Source organism: Parathielavia appendiculata (assembly GCF_033297405.1).
Source record: "Parathielavia appendiculata strain CBS 731.68 unplaced genomic scaffold N657scaffold_11, whole genome shotgun sequence".
Taxonomy (NCBI): domain Eukaryota; kingdom Fungi; phylum Ascomycota; class Sordariomycetes; order Sordariales; family Chaetomiaceae; genus Parathielavia; species Parathielavia appendiculata.
The window spans coordinates 780,580-800,682 of NW_026944230.1; the positions used below are offsets into that span (position 1 = coordinate 780,580).

Here is a 20,103-nt window from a genome sequence, read left to right on the forward strand (position 1 = left end):
TTTGCCGTGCACACAGTACATACCTCGCTCCAGGACACAATCCTTAACGGTCCCTACTCAAAGGCTGAATCCATCATGTCTAGGCGGATCGCAGAACCTCCAAAGTCCTGCTGCTTCCGCAGCCTTTCGGACTGCGGAGCTCTCCTCTTTCGTCACGGCGCGGTTGATCTCCGCGTAGCGCTTGTCGCTAGCATCGTTGTCCTCTTTGTTGGCAGCAGACTGTTTTGACCTAGCCTTCATCGGCTTGCCGACGTACGCGTCCGGGTGGTACTGCTCCATGATATGAACGAAACAGTCCTTGGAGACGTCGGTTGCGAGAAACTTCATAATCTCGGCGCTCTCGGCCTCGAGGCCCGGCATGACAAGGTGGCGCACCAGGAGACCCTTCTTGGCAATGCCGTCCGGGGTGAAGCAAAGATCGCCAACCTGGGCATGCATGGCTTTGATGCTCTCTCGCGCAGTGGCGGGGTAGTCGTCTGCCTTGAGCAGGCGGCGGGAACTGGCAGTCGACCACAGCTTGAAGTCCGGCAGGTAAATGTCGACAAGCCCATCCAGCAACTCGAGCGAGGCCAGCGAGTCGTAGGCCGAGGTGTTATAGATGATGGGCACTCTCAAGCCGTTGTTCCGCGCGTGGAGGATGCTCAGAGCAACCTGCGGTACGACACTGTGACGGAGCTTCAGTCAAAGGAGGGGTCTCGAGCGTACGGTGCGGCCGGCCACTCACTGCTCAGGGGTTATGAGATTGATATTGTGCACATTGCCCACGTCCTGCAGCTTGAGGTACCAGTCTCCCAGCTCCTCGGGCGTCAAGTCCTGGCCGTTGCGCTGATGGGCAATATCGTGGTTTTGGCAAAACACACAACGCAGGTTGCACATGCTGAAGAAGACGGAGCCGCTGCCGTTGTGGCCCTGGATGCACGGCTCCTCGCCAAAGTGCGGTGCAATGACATTGACCTTGACCTTGTCCCCAATGAGGCACATGCCCGTTGTCTCATAACGGTTGACGCCGCAAAGCCGTGGGCACAGGTTGCAGTTGCGCAGATGTGCGTAGGCTTGAGACCGCTTCTTGGCCGCATCGGCAGCGCTCAACGTCAGGCAGCGTGGGGTGTAGTCGTCGAGGAGAAACGGCGGCGCCAGGTGAAGAGAGCGTCGAGAGACTATGATCTGCTCCGGAACTAGGAATCGCGCCTCGAGTGGCCGGGCAGTTGCAGCCAGGACCTGCGGCCTGCGCATCGAGAAACTGAGCAGAGTCTTCATCTTGAGAAGTCGCGCGGTTCCATCAGCCTCCAATGTTCTCGAGCGGTCAACAGTCCGACAATCATTTTATTTTAAAAGCCCAGCATCAACCTTTGCCTAAGGCCTCCTTAACAGTGCGTGCGATGTCAGGCTCGCAAGACAAAGCACTAGCATGGTGGGTTCCTTTGAGGTAAACGAGATGTCAGCTGAACTTTGAAAATACACGGTTCTTTGCACGAAATGTTGCTGAATTACATAAAAGCTTATCTTGCAGCGATTTCAGCTGGCCCATTCACTTGATTTTTACCCCTTTTTTCCAATTGTAGGATAAAAAACCGCTGAAAGGCCTCCGAATCACACCCACATCATACCCAACGCTGTGTGAGCTCCGCCAAACCTGCATTCATTCAGCCTGCAGCTTCGCCTTCCTTTCTCGCCATGCTGGTTCTCGCTTTTGCCCGGGAGAGGTAATTATCTGTTCACAATGACGTTGAACTTCCAGGTTCGGAGCCGAACACTCCCCGGCCCCTTTCCTGCCCCCGCAGCAAACAAGAATATGGGAAGAAGCAGTCGTGCCGACTCCCAAAAAGCGATCCCCCTCGCTGACTGGTCCTACTTTTGAGTCAGTGATGAATAGCCCAGTACATATCCATCAGTGAATCACCCTGCGTCTGCCGTTCCGTGCTTGCAAGCTAGCGAACCGGAAGCCCATTCATACCAAAAAGCCGACGAGAGCCAAAGAGACATCATATGAAGACAACTGTCGACCTGGTACTGCGTGGTATATACTCTGCCACACCCCTACAACTGTCTAACATACAGCCGCGAGACCAGTCTTCTCCCGAACCATCCCCCCGCAATATGTTACACTCCCAGAACCTACTTCCTCCTCTTCCCCCCACCGCCGCCCACATCCCCAGGCTTCCTCTTCCTCCCCTCTCTCTCCCAAAACGCCTTCTTCTCCCTCTTCTCCTTACTCTCCAACCGCTCCTCAATCTCGGCGATCTTCTTCTGATACTCCTGCCTCTTCTCCTCCTTCTTAGCCCTTCGCTTCGCAGCCTGCTCCTTTCGAATTGTCGTAAGCTTTTGCAAGAGATCCCTCGCCTTCTTCTCTTCGCCGCGCACCACGACGGCCCGCTTCTGCATGTACGTTTCCTTCTTTTGTGGTTTGGTCGCCACAATTTGCGACTTGAACGGCAGGGACGCCGCTAGGTTCTTGGGCACGCGCAGCGGGTTGAAGTGGCGCTCCTGGCGCTCGATCTTGCGGTACTGGCTGTTTCGCTGCTGCGGGGTGTCGATGTTCTCATCGCGCCGAATCTCGCCCGTTAGCCGCATGCTCTGCCACCCGATCAGGTTGGTCGCCGGGTTGTAGAAGCGGTGCGGCTTGATCGGGTACCACGCCCGCAAAAAGACAATGTCGCTGAGCAAGATCTTGTCCTCAAACGTCGCACGGAAGTGCCCGTCTGGCTTAGCGAGCGCTCGCTTGATTTGCCCGCGGATGCCCGACACCGTCTTGATGGCGGCGCCCTCGAACTTGGCTATCTCCAGCGCCGAGTTGAACATGTCCTTGATGAAGGCCGTGTTCTTAAAGATCTTGTACGGCGTGCCGGTCTGCAGTAAAAATTAGCATAAGAGCAAAACATACTGTTTGAGAACTTAACTTACAAGTTTGAGCTTCTTCACAATTTCAGTAGACTCGTCGACGCTCAAGACCGTGCCGGTCGCGGCAATCCGGAACCCCGGGTTGGAGGCTGAGAAGGATTGGAAGCACACGAAGCCCGTGTTGGGCGCGATCAGCGGCCCGTAAAAGGTCCCGAAGCAGTGCATGTGCTCTGGTGTGTACTTCAGCATCCTGTTTCTCGTCCGGGAATCCGAGATGGAGTATATGGGAAGAGACTGGAACCTCCGCCAGCCGAGCGAGAAGATCAGGGGATCGCCCGTCTTGACTGTGGGAATTATTAGCTATAGTTACACTGAAGTTTTTCTGCAAGGATGAAACTTACGGATCTTCTTATGCCACCGATGCCGCTTAATCCTGACCTGAACAAACCCAAACCGGTCCTCAGTAGCCGACAGGCCACCTACCACGATGGGCAGCCGAGCTTGGAAGTTTCTGACGAACTCGGCCGGGACGCCCTCGATAACCATCTTAGCGTACTTGCCCGCACGATAACCTTCAACCGAGGTCCGCTGGCTTTCGTCGAGCTCCTCGAACTCGGCCTTGTTGATTTCGAGCTGCTTTTGGAGCATGGCTTTCTGCGCGTCGTACCACTCATCCTCTCCAAACTCTTCGTTCCCGCCTTCTCTCCTCGCCGCGGCTTTGTCGTTCTTGAACCCCTCGCGATCCTCTTCCTCAAATCGAAGCTTGAGTTCTTCTTTGCGGCGCGCATTCTTTTCTCGTTCCGCCTCGAGGCTCACCTCCTGCTGCTCGTCGCTCTTGTCCTCTGGACCGTGCGTTTCTCCGGTTTCGAGGTCCTCGAAGGCGCCGTCACCCTCATCGTTCTCGTCTTCGTCCCCGAATCCCTCTTCGTCATCGTTGCCAAATTCTTCATTCGCGTCCTCTCCATCAAGCAAGTTGGCTGTGGCAAACCGGCTTCTCAGGGCTTCGACGGCGTCCTGATTTGACCACCTGGCAGCCAGCTCCTCGTAGTCGAACTGGGGTATCGGACGGTCCTCGGCCAAATCTTCTTTTTCCTCTTTGCCGGTTCTCCTGAAGAAGGTATCTTCGTCTTCCTCAATATCCTCTTCTGTCTCCTCTTCGTCCTCGCCCCTCCATTTCTGCAGAGCTGCCTTGGGCGTCAGCGTGGTATCGTACATGAACCTGGCAAGGTCCACCGCCCGATATGGCCGTCTCTTCCCATGCAGTGCCTTCGCTCGCTCCGTCATGTTGTTTTTCCACCTAACGGCTGCCCCTTCCTCGTCTGAATCGAAGTCTTCGTCCTCCTGGTCTTCGTCAAGGTCACTGGCCAAGTCCTCCTCCCCGGACAATGAGCCCAGGTCAGAATCGCTGTCGGCAAAAGCGATATCATCCCCTTCCTCCTTATCCTCTCGGTTCCGGAACATCTTGCCCAACTTCTTCTCGTCAAACTCGGCCTCGACGTCCGATCCCTCTCCCTCCTCCTCCTCCCCGCTTACAAATCCTTCGTCTTCGGGCATACCCCCATCGTCATCCGAGCCGTCCCGCTCAATGAAGCGCGCCTTTCTTTGTGATTTCCTCCCTGTATCGGCTTCCTCATGTATCTCCGAAATCTGTTCGCCGCTGGCGAAGAGCTTTACCCCTTTATCGGTCTGGCCGAGCAGTCTCCTCTCTCCTTGCAGGTCGACAATGAGCTGCTCGCCCTCGCCACGCTCGACGCCTTCGGCAGCCTTGTCGAACGCGAAGCCCTTCTCTCTGGTGATGACGATGTGGTCGCCCGTAATTTTCATGCCGCTCCGGTCGGCCATGGGCGCCCACAGCTTCTTGTCCTTCTCGTCGAGGCGCCGCCTTCCCGTCTTTCCCGTGATTTTGGCCAGTGCCTGCTCCATGGCGGGCGTGGGACACGGGTCGGGCAAGACTTCCATGCCGGATATTGTGAAATCACCCAGACCCGCGATGTGTACCCTTTGCCCTTGGGCAGCAAAGTTGGTGCCGCGAAGATAGCCCGACAGCTCGATCGATCGATCACAGTGTTCGTCCTCCTCGACCTTCGTTGGGTGGGTGATGTCTCGGTAGTTGTCAATGACGGTGTACGGATGCGAATTTCTCCAGACGAGCGGGCGAGGGTTCTTCATGACGGAGAGAAAGCGAGAGAGGTTGTGGATTTCGCGGTCGGGATAGCGGCCGTTTAAGACGCCGGACAGGTAGAACAGATGAGCGCCCTGGTAGAGCTCGCTCCATAACCTGTGTTTTAGCCTCTTCTTGGCATCCTTGAGCGCCTGGGGCTTTCTGAACAAGTCCAGGTGCGTGAGGATACCGAACACATTGCCCGGCATACCAGTGGCAGCGAGGATATTGAGAAATTCCATTGTCTCCATCTCAAACCCGTAGTTCCCGTCGATCATTAGCAGAACAATATCTGCCACCTTGGCAATGTCGATCATCGCTTCCAGCTCGTTTGGGCATTCGATGAAGGTCAGCCGCTGCTTTTTCGACGTGACGACCGTGATCGGACCCACGGGGTCCGAGATGGTTTCTTTGGCATATCGGCGAATCAGGGATTTGCTAATGAATTGACAATTAGCGCTGCCTGGTATTTTCCGTTTTAGGTGAGGGTTTTCGTACAGCAAGGTCGTCTTTCCCACTCCCGGCGGGCCGACAATGGTGACAAGGCGCGGTGGTGGTTCATCGGGAAGGCGATCGACGAGAGGGACGTGAAGGCGCTTCTCTTTGATCTGGGGTAAGTGGCGTCAGCATAGGCGGCGAGGGATATCATTGGGAATAAGTGCTCACATCGTGGGAGCGGGCTGCTTGCCTCGCGAGCTTGCCGGGGTTGGAGACTGCGAACGCCTTCGGATTTTGACCTGGCGTCGTGTGAGCGTCGACGGTCTTGCGGAATGTAATCATTTCAAGAAGTTGAATAGTACTAACCTCCCGAATGTTGAGAATTTTTCTCCTTTGACTTCTTGGACGCCCGGTGTGGCTTGTGTGTTTGCGCCTCCATCCTAAGTTTCCTTCGGGTGCGTCGAACTCGATGCTGCAAGTTCCGGCCGCGACACAGACGCCTCTCAACCACGCATCCAATTCTTCCAAGTTTTTTTTGGGCGCTGGGGAAGGCGATAAGCGGATAAGCTTATCGATAAAGTCGGTGGGCTCAGAAGATGTAATCCGTACATGACCGTAGCTTGTCACCATGTCGAGAGTTTTAGCCAAGAAAAAGTGGGGATGAAGGAAAACTCACAAACAGTTCTCAGGTGAGACAAGAAACTCTTGCTGCAAAAGTAGGCCGATCTGATGTTGACCTCAAAACCCGGTTGGGACCCTTGGTCGTCAAGTCAGACGCTACCAAACACAACAGGGGTTGACCGTAAAGCAAAGTCGGGTTCTTGAACTCGCCGCGACGCCTCATCCTATGTTTCCTGCTTCACAGCTGATACGGCAATCTGTTATGAACGGCGTCTTCGGCACGGCACCATCTGGTGCCCTTTACGTACGCCCCTCTACGATTACGAGACTCCTGTGTGGAAGCTGAGCTTTCACGAACGAGACGTCATCCAAGTCATTACCTGGCTCGAGAGCGGTTGGTGGGATGGCATGATTGACGGCGTTAGAGGCTGGTTTCCGAGCAACTTCTGCCAGATCATCACGAACCCGGACGAGCTGTTGGAGCTGGAAGAGGGCGTCGACAAGGAGCGCCTGTACTGCAAATTATGATGGTGGTTTGATGGAATGACAAGTAAGGGAGCCTGATTTGAGGGCAATGAATTGCACATCGCTTATCAGCTCGGCCTTCTACGAAGCTGGTCTTATCCTCATGAGTATTAGCACCAAAATAGTTCGTCGCGAACTCGCTCCATGTTAATCCAGGCTTCTGCCAGAAACATGGACCTCATTGGGCATGAATGGCAAGTGGAGTGATATAGTCTGTGACCGATGGAGCCTGTGCCAATTGGATACCTAATTAAGAAGTTGCTGATGATCATCATGAGCATCAAACACAGAGCGACATACCTACCCTACCAGGCTGCCGGCTACTGAATGTGGCTGCGTGGAACATTGCCCAATTCTGCAAAACATCTGCCGCATGCCGTATGCCCCTCCTCTGGCGCCGCTCTCACGTAAACCGGGCCTCAGTTGCTCGATTGTTCGCCTTATAAGGTGGTTTCCAGCATACCGGCCTCGTAGTAGTTTGTAGTTTCTTTCAGGTCTTCGTGCACATCCAGTTCGCATCGACCGACCCCTGAGCTTTGTCAACGATCACGCAACAAAAGTACAGTCGATTACCGCAACTATGCCTTCCTACATTGTAGCTTCGACTTCTTGGAGGAACTTCGCGGCCCCAACGATGCTAAGACAAGGTATAGGTGAGACTCAAGGAAGACGCAACTCCTGAACAAGTTGGGGAGTAAGGAACTCCTACAGACAATTAAACATTTACCGCGCAGTGGCTGACGAGGAACAGTGCCAAGAAGCTTGCCGAAAACCAGGGCGCGAAGATCGGGCACGAGTATACTCTCCTCAAGGGCTTCCAGTGAGTACTAGTTAGCCGCACCGATCTTGTTTGACTGGAGATGCTGACACAACAGCAAACAGGGTCATCTATCCCGAGGGAACCGTCATGGCCCTGGATGAGGATAAAAATATCAAGCACGTCGAGCTGAATCAGGAGGTTACCACGTAATGATAAGAGTAGGAGCGTTCTCAGCGTGAGCATCGGTGCCAGGTGATAGGGGTTTCAACCGGGAGGTGGACTGCGGGGCATGATCGCGGAAGAGTTGGTGCTACTGCGGATTGCCCATTCATTACTGAGGATAAAGCTGAGTGAATATTCAGCTGAGTCCCTGTTCGGGTGTCTTCTCTCAACATACCTTGTTACGATAGTTATTCCAAACTTAGATGTTTTCTTGGACTTGCAGATATTCTCCTGCCCCTGCTGTAACTTCCATTCCAGGCCGCAGCAGGTATTTTCCCGATACAGTTAGCAGATTGTCCTAAATGACGGGACTACGTCACGCCAACAGGGCCTCCAACTCCTCTCAAACCAGCAGCTGCCAAACCGGTCGCGTTATAAGTAGCGCCCAACATTCCAGTCTCGTACCGTTTCAAGTTCTTCAAACCATCCGCATCGACCAAACCCCCTTCTTTGTCAGCAATTTCCCATACAAACAAGAGACGAACCGCAGTCATGCCTTCCTACATCGTATGTCCTGTATTCGAGCAGTTTAGGACAGTCGTTACCCCGGTAATACTAACCCAACGTGTAGGTAACCTGCAAGAAGGATGCTACACCTGAGCAAGTCGAGGCGTAAGAAACCCCGCAGACATACAAGCCGTACCGCGCGATGGCTGATGCAGAAACAGGGCCAAGCAGCATGCGCGCGACCAAGGCGGCAAGATCGGCCACGAGTACTCTCTGATCAAGGGCTTCCAGTGAGTCTTGACCCAATCCCCACCTGTGCAGAGAGTGCAGCAAACTGATTACAGCGGTGAACAACAGGGTTACCTTTGACGAGGGGACTGTCAGCACCATGGAAAACCACGAACATGTTGAGGCCGTTGAGCAGGACCAGGAGGTTCGGACGCAATAGGGTTCATGGGTTGGACTGCGGGGCAGGATCGCGGGGCTGCGACGTAGCCCGGTGCTTCTGCGACTTGGCCGCACTACGGAGGTAGTACAGAGTGAAACGAGCGAGCACTTCGGCTGTTTCTTCTATACCTTGTTATTTCAAACATGATTTTTCAGGTCTTGTATTCCATTTGCGTCCCTTGACAGCCTCTTCGTTCAACTGTCAGGCGGTAGCAAGGGATTTTCGTAGAAGAAGTTAACGGTTAGCTACGGCCCGCTGCGGGCTGTGCTCTCTGTCGTCATACCCCTGTCGTTGCACCCCGCTTATCCACAGCCAGGCCGGCCTGGATCTCGTCCCGTCACTAGTGAAACGAGGATCTTCCGTAACTCTGACATGTGTCTTGGAATGCCCACAAGCAATTCTATCATGTACATATTCCAACGCCAGACGCCTCGTACTGTGCAGTTATTCTACCTTAAAGCGCGCCCTTAGTTCATGACTCCATTGCAGATGCCGAGCCGAGCATGACTGGCGTCTGACTGCCCCAAATTACGACCGTGCTGCTGCGACTTTGCCTTGCCCACCTTCAAGCACCCTGTGCAAACATGCCGACATGAGTACCGCCATCGCAAGGCCGCTGCGGATCAGTCCCAGGGCTATCCAACGCTCCGATTGTTGGGCGAGGGCGTCGTCCACGCTGCAGAACCTCGTGGCTGCCTCAGCTTCCCGCTCCCGCCCGCAAATCCACCGCCAGCAGCTCCGTGATCGCGAACGACATCAGCATGAGATTGATGTCGTCCCTCACCTGGCCAAGCAACCTTTGCACCCGCTGAGCCTTGCGGATCTGGTCAAGTACCGCCTCCCAGTGCTCCGTCCCACAGCCTGAGCTGACCACGGTTCTTGCCTCAGACATGGCCGCCCTCCTCTATCAGCCGAAGCTCTCCTGGCCTCCGCCCGCTTTACACTCTCGCTGCTGCCGGTTCGCCTAGCGCATCGCATCCAGGCGCTGCGCAACCTTCCATATATTGTTGTCTCCAACCCGAATATCAACAGAATTTACAACAACTACCAGCACTCGCTCTCCACCCTCCTGCCGTGGCAAGGGCGCACCATCAGCAACCTCGATGACGAGATCCGCTTCACCGAGGTGCTGGCCGAGCTCGTGCAAACACACACGGACACCATCCCCATCCTCGCTCGCGGCTTCCTCGAGTGCCGCAAATACGTCTCCCCGTCCGAGGTAACACGCTTCCTCGACGAACACCTGCGTGCCCGCATCGGTACACGCCTCGTCGCCGAGCAGCATATTGCCCTCCACTTCAGCAGCACGCCCCATTTCGACCCAGCATCGAGCCCGACCCCATGTCCCGAACATCCCAGCTACATTGGCGTCATCGACACGGCCCTCCGCCCGGCCTCCATCATCGACTCATGCGGCGACTTCGTAGCCGAGATCTGCGAGCTCAACTACGGGGTGCGCCCCCGCTGGATCGTTGACGGCGAGCCTGACACTACCTTCGCCTTCGTGCCCATGCACCTCGAGTACATCATCACGGAGCTGCTTAAGAACGCCTTCCGCGCTACCGTCGAGAACGGTATGAACCGCGAGCCCGTCGTCATCACCATCGCCCCGGAGCCGCCCGAGGTGAAGCCACCGCCACCCCTTCAAGGACAGGTGCACCTCAGACCTCCCAAGGAATCCCGCGGCGCATTCAACCGCGACGCCATCGCCCCACTGGACGATAACGCCCCCGGCGTGACGATCCGCATCCGCGACCGCGGCGGCGGCATCGGTGACGACGTGCTTCCCCACATTTGGAGCTACTCATTCACCACGTTCAGCGAGTCGGACGACGTGCCCGGGGCCTGGGGCAGCGACGACGCCCTCAATGTTATTACCTCGGCAGCCAACAACGGCGGCAGCACCATCGCAGGGCTCGGGTACGGCCTGCCGCTCAGCAGGGCTTATGCCGAGTACTTTGGCGGCGGCATCGCCGTGCAGAGTCTGCATGGCTGGGGGACGGATGTGTATTTGAGACTGAAAGGGGTGGGCAAGATAGAGTATGTGGCCACATTTTCCCTGTCTCCTTTCTCTAGTTTCTTTTCTATGGATAGAGCACAAATACAACAGAAGGCCACAGTAAGCTAATACTAGATGGTGTGACAGACAAGAAACGACGACGTCCGCGAGGAAGGTTCTAGATGGAAGACCTGCTGTGGCATCAAGATAGGAAAGCAGTTCAAAAGCCAGCTAGCTCAACAGGGAGTTGCAGAGGAGCGGGTTCTGTGCCGTAGCACTCACAGCCAGAGCGCTGCGCGGGTTGGTGCTGCTTAACAACTTATGATATAGTGACACAGTTCCGAGTAGACAGGCGTAGACTTAAATAGCGAATCATACAATCATTCGTCCCTCTTTATGCTTCAAGTGTTTGTGATTTGCTCTATCTTCCACCCAGGATCGCTTCTTGGTCTCGTTGTCCTTCTCATGGTAGGCTTGGTACATATCTCGTTTCGCCCCTTCTGCCCGTCCCGCAAATCGATTTCCTTACTTTTCATGTTCCCTCTCTATATTCCACGAACACATCTGGCAAATCAGACTCGTCTACCCCATCACTTAAGAGCCTAGTGTGGAAATGAATATTTGCCTATAGCACGATGAGAGCATACGTATCAAGGGTCCCAAGTCTGAAGATTGACGACGCTGTTGGCAACTTACCTTGGCATTTAGCTCCAGAAATGAATACCTGAAATTCCCACCATGAGACACGGCAATTCTTCTTCTCGGACTTGGTCAAGCTGTATACCTATTGGCTGAGTCCACGTCCCCCAGGTGGTTGCTGATTCACGGTTGGTCAACCATGCTTTGCCTGCGGCGAGTAATCCAGCATTATATCAGCCCTCGGCCTCTTCTACACCCTCCCCTGTCCCACGACACTCGGGAACATCACGCAGCAGGGTACGCTCTCACTACCATGTAGTGCACACCCTCGATCCCTCAATTCCACCAGAAACTCACACTAAAACTCACACTCAACCCCCTCACATAATGCCACCACCCCACAGGTATATACAATACCTCCCCTTCATTAAGCACACAGTCAAGGTACTCAACCCGTCTAAACTCCTCCATCCACTCCTCCTCCTCTTCCTCCTCCTCCTCCTCCTCCTCCTCCTTCTTCCCCTCCTCCTCACCATTCCCATCTTCCCCCCCTCCAACGTCAGCAGTTCCTCTTTCATTAGCAGATACTGGTACAGACACAGGACGACGACGATCCCACCCCTCGACGACGCCCACATCAACAGAACTCGTGTTCCCCATTTCCAGTCCGCCCTCCTTCCCTCTCGCCCGCATCGTCTCGCTGCCCACCCACGGCGCGTACAGCCGCACGTATTTCCGCCCGACGACCTGTGCGAAAAGGTTGTGGTACGGGTCGGTGTGCAGCGGCGTGATGGTGCCCGGCGGGCCGAGCCAGGCGTTGAGTTGCGGTCCTCCTCCTCCTTCTCCGTCGTCGTCGTCGTCGTCGTTGTCGCTGTCGCTGTGGGCGTTGGCGGTCGGTTCGATGGATTCAAGCCTGTTGTTATCCTGGTCCCGGTCGTGGCCCTGTGATACATGGGTGGTGGTGGTGGTAGGGTGAGGAGGAGGAGGAGGAGGAGGAGGAGGGGTGGTGTAGCAGAGGTCCGGGATGAGGATGTCGTTTCGGAGAGCCGGGAGGTGGGAGAGGAGCGAATGTTGGGCCAGGTAGCCTGTCCTGTTTCTCTCCTTCGTTTCGTTCTCTTTGTCCTCGTTCGAAGTGGGGGTGACGTTGGTGATGTACTCGGCAAGGAACGTGCCAAAGGGCATGATCTGCTGGCCCCAACCGGCGTCGACGTAGCTGCGGCCGAGCTCAACGGGAACCAGCCGGCGACCCTGGAAGGTACGTGAGAGGAGGTAGGCCGGTTTGTTCCAGGGATGGGTGGTCCGGGCGGGCCAGTCTGAGATGAGGCCGGTGATGATGAGGGGAAGAGGGCCGGGTTTGTTGTTTTCGCGGGTCGTCAGGTAGGTTTGGAAGTCTTCAAGGGACACGTCGTGGACCCGTCGGATTGGGCGCTTGACCGGGGGTGTGAATGGCTCGTAGGAGGAAAATGACGGGGCGTCATGCCAGGAGCTTGAGGTGGGCTCCGCTGATGTCTTAGGTCGCTTGGATGGCCGCCCTTCTAGGCAATCTAGCAAGCAATGGCGAGTTGGCGACGCTGCCTGCCAGACCTCTTCAAGCAACTCAAATGCCCTGTCGACCCACCGCCTGCCCCGTCTCTCTCCAGCGGCACCGGCGAGTATCACGGCGAGATCCAACGTCCTGATCATCTCGTCCAGCTGTCTCTCGACTGCTGCCCCGTCAGAGTGCTCCCCGGCAGAAGTCGAGCCAGCCGGCCAAGAGAGGTACAACAGGGCGAACTTGAGGATGCTTGCATCCGTGTAGAGTTGCCTCCAGCACACGGGCAGCTCCTTGAACATATAGGCATAGAACTTCGCGTAAGACACGGCTATCAAATCGTCCAGACGTTTCAGTAGCAACGCCTTGTCCTTGTCTGCTTTTGGCCCGGAACAAGAGGTCGTTGCGCTTTTGGGTCCCCGAAGCTCCCCGAGTCGAAGCAGTTGCAAAGCCTGACGTTGGAGAAGCTGGACCAAAGACTCTCCACAGTCTGCCAGAGCGGTACCAACGGACTCAGTTTCCAGAACAACACCACACTCCGATACTATCTGCTCGGCTGCCGATAGACATTGCGCCTCCAGCCGGTCGCGGGCGTTTGCCATTCCCTCTTTTGGTGATAGGTGAGGAGAGTAGGGAGCCGTCTGTTGGCAGGTCAGCAACTTTGAAGTGAAGCATCAGCATTTGATAGCCTTGTCAACAACCTGACTGCTAATACTCTAAAACAACCTTCAACGGTCAAGATCCCACCATTAACTTGCCGATGACGATGCGGAAGGAATGGCGCTCAACTACCAGCAGTTGTTGTGTTCTGGGAATACTGGGGCTGGAGGGGCTTAGGGAATTTGTAGAGAAGAGGGAAGAGAAGTGAGTAGCTTGCAATTGAGAACTGCAGATGGGTTGAACTCGAATGGCTCCCAACTCTCCGCATCGCATGCGTTGGTGAGAGGCGGCAAGCATGATACGTAGGGCTATCTTCGAAGACAGATTGCAACAATCGGAACCACACGCGATTTAATCGGGTATGGTGTAGCGGTAACATCGTTGACTCTCACTTCTCAGGAGTGACTGCTCTCTCAACAGCCCCGGGTTCGACTCCCGGTATCCGAGTCACTTTTTGCCTTTCGCCCTTCCCCACTAGGGACAGCATCGTCGGGCCTGGCAGAAGTTATGTGCGCGTCATCCCCAACTTGACCATGTTATTTTGCGTCGGTTAAATCCTTGGTTGAGCCGTAGCGGCCTCAAGAGAAGGTACATGAGAAGTCTCTTTCAGTTGCTTCGCCTGGGCCTATGTTTTCTAGTGGTTCTCGGTGTCTGAGTCTTCGTCCAATCGGGCGATTCCGTCGCTTGAAAACGCGGCCACTGAGCTGCCAGGTATCCTTGTCGCGCGCCTCGTGTCTTGAACTTTCATCATCTGGAAATCTGTCATTTTACAGGTTCCATATGAAGTTTCCAGGAGCATACATACAATTTCCTGGAACAACCAGGAGGGTCTGATGCATTTCCGGTCGTTCTGAAGAGGCGGCTTCAGTCCTCCTGACCATGACCATCAGCCCCCCATGACATCGACGGCGCTCTCTCGCGCCGAGAGACTCAGTCTCGTCAGCATCACGGGCGCCTGCGTCGCCATCCTCGCCAACGCCTTCCAGGGCGATGACAAGCCGCTTATTGTGTCCCTGGCGCTCAGCGGGCTGGCCTTTTGCGCCTCGTTCGCCCTAATCCGCTGGCTCGGCCCGACCTTCATCAAGGCCGGCTTCAAGGGCGTCGACATGGCCAAGCACAGCCGCAAGGAGTTACCCGAGTGCATGGGCGCCGTGTGCGCCGCCGTCTACCTGTTTGCCATTATCGTGTTTATCCCCTTTGCCTTTTACAAGGACGTCGTCGCGGCCACGAGCGGCGGCGGCAACAGGGACGTGGTGCTACAGGTTGAGCATGTGCAGCAGGGCCGCTTCCTGCACCGCTTCCCACATAGCAAGGTGAGCCAGTAGGCCTTGTCAATACACGGTATACTGACGGATGCAGCTCTCATCCTACCTGTCCGCCATTGTCTCTCTGCAGACCATCGCCTCCCTCGGCCTGGCTGACGACCTCTTCGACATACGCTGGCGGCACAAATTCTTCATCCCCGCCTTCGCCGCCATCCCGCTGCTGGTCGTCTACCGCGTCGACTTCGGCGTCACCTCCATTGTCGTGCCCATCCAGCTCCAGCCCTACTTCGGCCCGCTGTTCGACCTCGGCGCGCTCTACTACGTCTACATGGCCTGCGTCGCCATCTTCTCCCCCAACAGCATCAACATCATGGCGGGCATCAACGGCATCGAAGTCTCCCAGTCACTCGTCATCGCGCTGCTCCTCGCCGCCAACGACGCCCTCTACCTCCTCACCCCGTACCCCCACCCAGCTACCGACAGCCACCTCTTCAGCTTATCCTTCCTCCTCCCCTTCATCGCCGTCTCGCTAGCCCTGCTTTACCACAACTGGTACCCGTCGCGCGTGTTTGTGGGCGACACGTACTGCTATTTCGCGGGAATGGTCTTTGTCGTCGTCAGCATACTGGGCCACTTCAGCAAGACGCTTGTCCTGCTCCTGCTGCCGCAGATTTTTAACTTTGTCTACTCGGTTCCGCAGCTGTTCGGCCTCGTCCCCTGCCCGCGCCACCGCCTGCCGAGGTTCAATGCGCGGACCGGCCTGCTCGAGCCGAGCGTCACGCCCTGGACTCCCGAGCGGCAGCCGAGGTGGCGGGTGGTCGGTTGGGGGTTGAGATTGCTGAGCCGGCTGCGGCTGTTGAGGGTTGCGGTGGATGGGGAAGGAAGGCTGGTCGAGACGAGCAATTTCACGATCTTGAACCTGTGGCTCGTGTGGAGGGGCCCGCTGCGGGAGGACAGGCTAGCGCTGGAGATCACGGCGGCGCAGGCGGTGCTGGGGCTGTTTGGGTTGTTTGTGAGGCATCGGCTGGCGTTGTTGGTCTTTAAGGAGGATAATTGGAGTCTGTTGTGAAAGGCAAGTAGATTTTGTGTCTTGGCAGACGGGAGGGCAACATAGACTCGATAAACATTCATTGTTCCCTTAGAAAGAGAAGGCCTGTTTTCCCGGTTCCTGTCAGTGACCAGGAGGAAAGTCCAGGATGCGCCGGATTGGTCCGGACAAAGAGTAAGACGAGGTGTAACTCGAGACTCATTCTAGGCACTTGTTGAGCCCGGTCACATACCCCGGAGCTCCAATGTGGACTTGCATGAGCAACGCAGCCTTTCAGAAGGAAACTGTGGAACACCGGTTTTACTCTTCGGCAACTCAAGACAGTACGTCACAATAGGGGTAGATCTCAGCCATTCCAACTCGACTCGATCTCGCGATACAGTTAATTGTTGAGGATAGATCAAAACTGATTTGCTTTCAGAACCAGATAGTTACCATTACGGATTATTTGTCTATCCAGAACATGAGGATTGACTAATACTGCGCGCTCCTCTACTATACGTCATCACATCATCTTTAGACCAACCCCTCACAGCTTGCTGATATCCATGACGCTTACCGTCACCTTGTTCGTGGTGCTCGGCGGCAGCTCGCCAGCGCCCATGATGAGCAACTTGGTCGGGTCATTGCTGAGCACGCGCAGGTGGCGCGTGTAGGCGTTGTCCTCGGGCGTGGCCACGCGCTTCCAAGGGGTTCCGGGCTCGGCGAGGCCCGTGTTGATGTAGACGTCGCCAGAGCTGTGGGCGCTGGCAATGATGGTGCCGTTGGCGCCGCCGACGGGGGACCACACGACGTAGGGCGAGCCCGTCGGGATGTAGCCGTCGGTCGTCTTGAGTACGACGCCCTCGGCGGCGCCGAACTTCTCCGGGTCCGAGACGACCTTGTAGAAGACGGGGAACTGGTAGCCCGAGAGCACCGGGCTGCCGCCGTACTCGTACGTCATGATGTACTTGCCGTTGGGCAGCCTGGCGACGGTGGGCATCCCCGGCCGTTCCCAGTAGGTCGGGTACTTGACGTCGTCGACGACGGGGCCCCAGTTGCGCAGGTCCGTGGTCGTCTGGTGCACCATCTTCTGCGAGTGCGTCGCGTTCTCGCGCTGGTCCGAGTAGTAGCAGATGATGGTGTCTTTATATTGCATCAGGAAGGGCTCCCACACCGGAGTGAGCCCGTGATTGGGGCGGGCCTCGCCGCCGGCCGCGATATGCGAGACGAACTTCCACGACTTGCCCTTGTTGGTCGAGGCGTAGAGGTCGATCTGGGTGCTCGAGAGGTCCGTGGGGATGGAGCTGCCGGCGAGAAGGACGGTATCCTTGGGGAAGCCGGCGAACGACTTCTCCAGGACGTAAAGGAACGGCTGGTAGCGCAGGCCTGTGCCGCGTTAGGTTCTGGCATTTTTCAAGGGAGGGGCTGGGGTTGCCGTACCCAAACCATTCGCAGTGTCTTGGACGCGGGAAAGCTCGTTCCACGTCAGACCACCGTCCTTGGACTGGTAGATGGGGAAGTACACCATCGGCGGCTCCGGGCTGTAATTTTCCCAAGTGGCGAGAAGGGTGCCATCCTTGAGCTGGGCCGTCCGGGCATACAGCACACGCGGGTCCGTGTAGTTTTCGGGAGGCGTGTAGACGACATTCTGGGCGAACGTCGGCTGCTGCTCCTTCTTAGGAGCAGCCGAGACAAGCGGGAGGAGAGAGAGGACGAGCGTGGACCACTTCATCGTGACGATTTGACGGGGCTGAGCTGGGGTGCTGAGTCGGCGTGCCGTGGAGAGGAAGCCATTGTCAAGACCGGGCTGGGAGAGCTGAATATATGGGCAGCTGCAGCTCTATCCACCTCGGTTCTGGAACAATTCATGTCGATTCTGGAAGCGGGAAACACGGTGAATTATTGATGCTGCCGTCTCAGCGATTGGCGCGGCTCAATCACGGAGTAAACAGTGGTCATCAGTACCTGCAGCAACCCACTGCATCAGGGCACTAAGACTGCATGTGGGGTTCCCGGCGAGTCCGCCTCGCTTGGGCTTGCATCTCACCCGACCTGGCACACGCGTCATAGCCAGCGGGCGCCGTTGCGGAGGATTTACCCCATGGGGAGCCTCGAGTGGTTGCCATAATTCCCCAAGGTTTCTCCGCGAACTTCCAAGTTGGGTGGCAACCCTAGCCTCGGCAGTTGCTACAGAAAGACGGGAAACGCGACGCACTTGCAGCGAGATGCGCGCCAATCAGAGCGCGGTGAGTGGGGTTCTTAGGTTCATTGACTTCCCACCAGTGACCGTCGCAGGAGCTTCAGAGCCCCTCCAACCACTCACATCACCGGCGCATCCACACCCGCACCGACACCCGCACCGCAACCTGGAAAGAGGACTGCACCGCAGCCGACATGTCCAAAGCGGCGGCCTTCTTGGCCGACCCTCCAGTCATTGACGACCGTCCCAGTTTTGAGACCATCATCAAGCACGGCCACCAAGATCTCGTGCAGGCCGTCGCCTTCAACGGTCACGGGGACCGTTGCGCGACGGGCTCTGTCGACGGCAAGATCCGCGTCTTCAACCGTCACAAGGACGGCGCATGGCGAGTGTGCGATACCTGGGGGGCCCATGCCAGCGAGATTCTAGAGGTATGTAGTTATTCGCTACTCGCTTCTGCCCTCCCTTGCCATACTGGCTAACAGTCAATTGCGCCTCACTAGCTCCAATGGCTCCCAACAACCATCTACCCCAACCTCCTCGCATCGCTCGGCATCGAGGGCCGCTTCAAGCTCTGGGCCGAAGACCCCTCGGCCGCCCCGGGGCGCCGCTTTGCCGAGTCGACCCGTAGCGGACCCCTATTCACCATCCCCGCCCGCGCACTCCACCTCCCGGCCAGCTCGACCACAAGCGTCCCAGCAACCGGCATCGGCAGTCCGGCCCCCGTCCCCCCCGCCACCACCACGACCGCCACCGCCGAACCCCCAGCCGCCACCAGTACCGCATCCACCACCGCCACCGCCACCGCAACCTCCTTCTCCTCCTCCTCCTCCTCAGCCAAACCCGCCTTCGAAACCCGCAACGCCCGCTCCCCATACCGCTCCTTCTCCCTCAAACACCTCGACGACACCCGCACCACCTACCTCGCCTTGCTCTCGGCAGACGGCGGCCTGACCGTCTACGAGAACGACCGGATCGAAAACCTGGCCTCCTTCACCCTCCTCGACGAGTTGTCCACCCTCCCCGAAGACGATTTTTCAGGACCCCCCAACCGCGGCGAAGAGACCTCGTTCAAGGTCCGCTTCGACCCCAACCCGGACGTGTGCTACACCGCGCTGCGGGCCGGCGTGCCGTCCGATGCGTTGGGGCTGGTGGTGGCCGTCATGGATCGGGTCCGGGTGTACCGGACGCGGGACACGATTCGGGCTTCCTTGGGCGTCGCGGCCGCGTGGAAGGGGTTTTATCTCGCGGCCGAAGTGAAGGGTGGGTTGCATAGGGGCTTGGTGAGGGATGTGGCGTGGGCTGGGGGCAATATTAGGGGGTATGATGTCATTGCTACGGCGTGTCAGGATGGCGCGGTGAGGGTGTTTCGGCTGGATGCGCTGCTGCCAGGGGACGGAGGAGGAGGGGAAGGTGGCGGTGGTGCTGAGGGCCATGACGAGAAGAAGAATGGTGGTGAGGGTGAAGGTGGTGGAGGCGGGCCGGGAAAGTGGGCTGCGGCGAGAGTGAGAACGCATGGCGTTAGGCGCGGGGATGAGAATGGTAACAGTAATAATATTGCGGCGAGGGCGTCGCTCCTGGCGTCGTCGGGGATACGCGCCGGGCTGGATCAGAGCAGGGGCGGGTTGGAGCGGAGGACGACGGGGCTGCCGGGGCAGATCAAGCATGTTATGACCGAGGTGACTAAGTTGGACTGCCACCGCACGCCCGTCTGGCGGGTAGGGTTCGACGACGACGGGCAGATCCTGGGCAGCGTCGGCGACGAGGGAAAGCTCATGTGCTACCGCCAAAAGCCGGACGGCACCTGGGCCAAGAGCGCCGAGATGGCTATGGTTAAGATGAAGATGGCCGCGCCGTGAGGGGATGGCTGAGCCGGTGTTGGGTTCTGTCCGTCCTGTCTTGTGCGATTCGTGCCGCATACCTGCTGCATCCTTATAAGGCACCGAGGATGTCGGGCCGCTGGGATGAGTTCGATTCTCTCACCACATGTGAGCGCAGTCTGCGAATCGCATCCTCCCGATGAGAGCGCAGTTGAGGGTCGCAGTCAGAGAGACAGATACCGAGCATGAGGGTGCCGAGTTCGCATTGGCCTCGGTTGGCTCATTGCGCCCTTCCTGGTTCCCTCCTGCGTTCCAATATAAACCCTCCGTCGCGAGGAAAGGAACTAGCCAGGTAGGGCTTGCGGTGGAATATCGCCGTGGTCGTTGAGGGTTTCGTCCGGCTTTACTTCCAACTCAGGGGTACTAGTGGGTCGCCAACATGAAGTTTATGAAGTGGAGGAGACAGTCGCATTTGGCCTCGCCAGGTATTCCCTGGAAC

General features: G+C 57.0%; 9 protein-coding genes and 1 non-coding gene across 10 annotated transcripts; 6 read left to right on the forward strand and 4 right to left on the reverse strand.

Annotated features, from left to right (window-relative positions):
* Positions 1–57: 57 nt before the first annotated feature.
* On the reverse strand, positions 58–1,233 carry N657DRAFT_577711 (radical SAM superfamily protein; the record flags this gene model as incomplete). Its single annotated transcript, XM_062789265.1, has 2 exons — positions 58–664; positions 725–1,233. The coding sequence occupies 2 exons, from the start codon at positions 1,231–1,233 to the stop codon at positions 58–60; spliced, it is 1,116 nt and encodes a 371-aa protein (XP_062645496.1).
* Positions 1,234–2,115: 882 nt separating this feature from the next.
* Positions 2,116–6,064, reverse strand: N657DRAFT_692232 (DUF663-domain-containing protein; the record flags this gene model as incomplete). The annotated part of the gene is made up of 6 exons (XM_062797153.1): positions 5,804–6,064; positions 5,666–5,736; positions 5,498–5,607; positions 3,240–5,437; positions 2,902–3,182; positions 2,116–2,847 (listed from the first exon to the last, which is right to left on the reverse strand). Exons 1-6 carry the CDS (start codon positions 5,874–5,876, stop codon positions 2,116–2,118), a joined length of 3,465 nt encoding a protein of 1,154 aa, XP_062645497.1. The 5' UTR covers positions 5,877–6,064.
* Positions 6,065–6,173: 109 nt separating this feature from the next.
* Positions 6,174–7,760, forward strand: N657DRAFT_692233 (uncharacterized protein). The gene is made up of 3 exons (XM_062797154.1): positions 6,174–6,570; positions 7,335–7,403; positions 7,466–7,760. Exons 1-3 carry the CDS (start codon positions 6,467–6,469, stop codon positions 7,551–7,553), a joined length of 261 nt encoding a protein of 86 aa, XP_062645498.1. The 5' UTR covers positions 6,174–6,466; the 3' UTR covers positions 7,554–7,760.
* A 297-nt stretch (positions 7,761–8,057) lies between these two features.
* Positions 8,058–8,460, forward strand: N657DRAFT_682790 (protease propeptide/inhibitor; the record flags this gene model as incomplete). The annotated part of the gene is made up of 4 exons (XM_062796511.1): positions 8,058–8,072; positions 8,137–8,177; positions 8,234–8,302; positions 8,370–8,460. The coding sequence occupies 4 exons, from the start codon at positions 8,058–8,060 to the stop codon at positions 8,458–8,460; spliced, it is 216 nt and encodes a 71-aa protein (XP_062645499.1).
* Positions 8,461–9,052: 592 nt separating this feature from the next.
* Positions 9,053–10,583, forward strand: N657DRAFT_682791 (alpha-ketoacid dehydrogenase kinase; the record flags this gene model as incomplete). Its single annotated transcript, XM_062796512.1, has 3 exons — positions 9,053–9,291; positions 9,349–10,500; positions 10,571–10,583. The coding sequence occupies 3 exons, from the start codon at positions 9,053–9,055 to the stop codon at positions 10,581–10,583; spliced, it is 1,404 nt and encodes a 467-aa protein (XP_062645500.1).
* Positions 10,584–11,044: 461 nt separating this feature from the next.
* Positions 11,045–13,231, reverse strand: N657DRAFT_673494 (Clavaminate synthase-like protein; the record flags this gene model as incomplete). Its single annotated transcript, XM_062795692.1, has 3 exons — positions 11,045–11,084; positions 11,197–11,243; positions 11,468–13,231. 3 exons carry the CDS (start codon positions 13,229–13,231, stop codon positions 11,054–11,056), a joined length of 1,842 nt encoding a protein of 613 aa, XP_062645501.1. The 3' UTR covers positions 11,045–11,053.
* Positions 13,232–13,644: 413 nt separating this feature from the next.
* N657DRAFT_t112 lies at positions 13,645–13,736 on the forward strand. Its single transcript has one exon. It is a non-coding gene; the product is annotated as a tRNA-Glu (tRNA).
* A 283-nt stretch (positions 13,737–14,019) lies between these two features.
* N657DRAFT_623240 (uncharacterized protein) lies at positions 14,020–15,985 on the forward strand. Its single transcript, XM_062790677.1, has 2 exons — positions 14,020–14,602; positions 14,649–15,985. Exons 1-2 carry the CDS (start codon positions 14,186–14,188, stop codon positions 15,621–15,623), a joined length of 1,392 nt encoding a protein of 463 aa, XP_062645502.1. The 5' UTR covers positions 14,020–14,185; the 3' UTR covers positions 15,624–15,985.
* N657DRAFT_600951 (glycoside hydrolase family 93 protein) lies at positions 15,916–17,718 on the reverse strand. The gene is made up of 2 exons (XM_062790091.1): positions 17,025–17,718; positions 15,916–16,970 (listed from the first exon to the last, which is right to left on the reverse strand). The coding sequence occupies exons 1-2, from the start codon at positions 17,314–17,316 to the stop codon at positions 16,132–16,134; spliced, it is 1,131 nt and encodes a 376-aa protein (XP_062645503.1). The 5' UTR covers positions 17,317–17,718; the 3' UTR covers positions 15,916–16,131.
* Positions 17,719–17,978: 260 nt separating this feature from the next.
* On the forward strand, positions 17,979–19,643 carry N657DRAFT_577303 (WD40 repeat-like protein; the record flags this gene model as incomplete). Its single annotated transcript, XM_062789242.1, has 2 exons — positions 17,979–18,215; positions 18,288–19,643. 2 exons carry the CDS (start codon positions 17,979–17,981, stop codon positions 19,641–19,643), a joined length of 1,593 nt encoding a protein of 530 aa, XP_062645504.1.
* Positions 19,644–20,103: the final 460 nt, after the last annotated feature.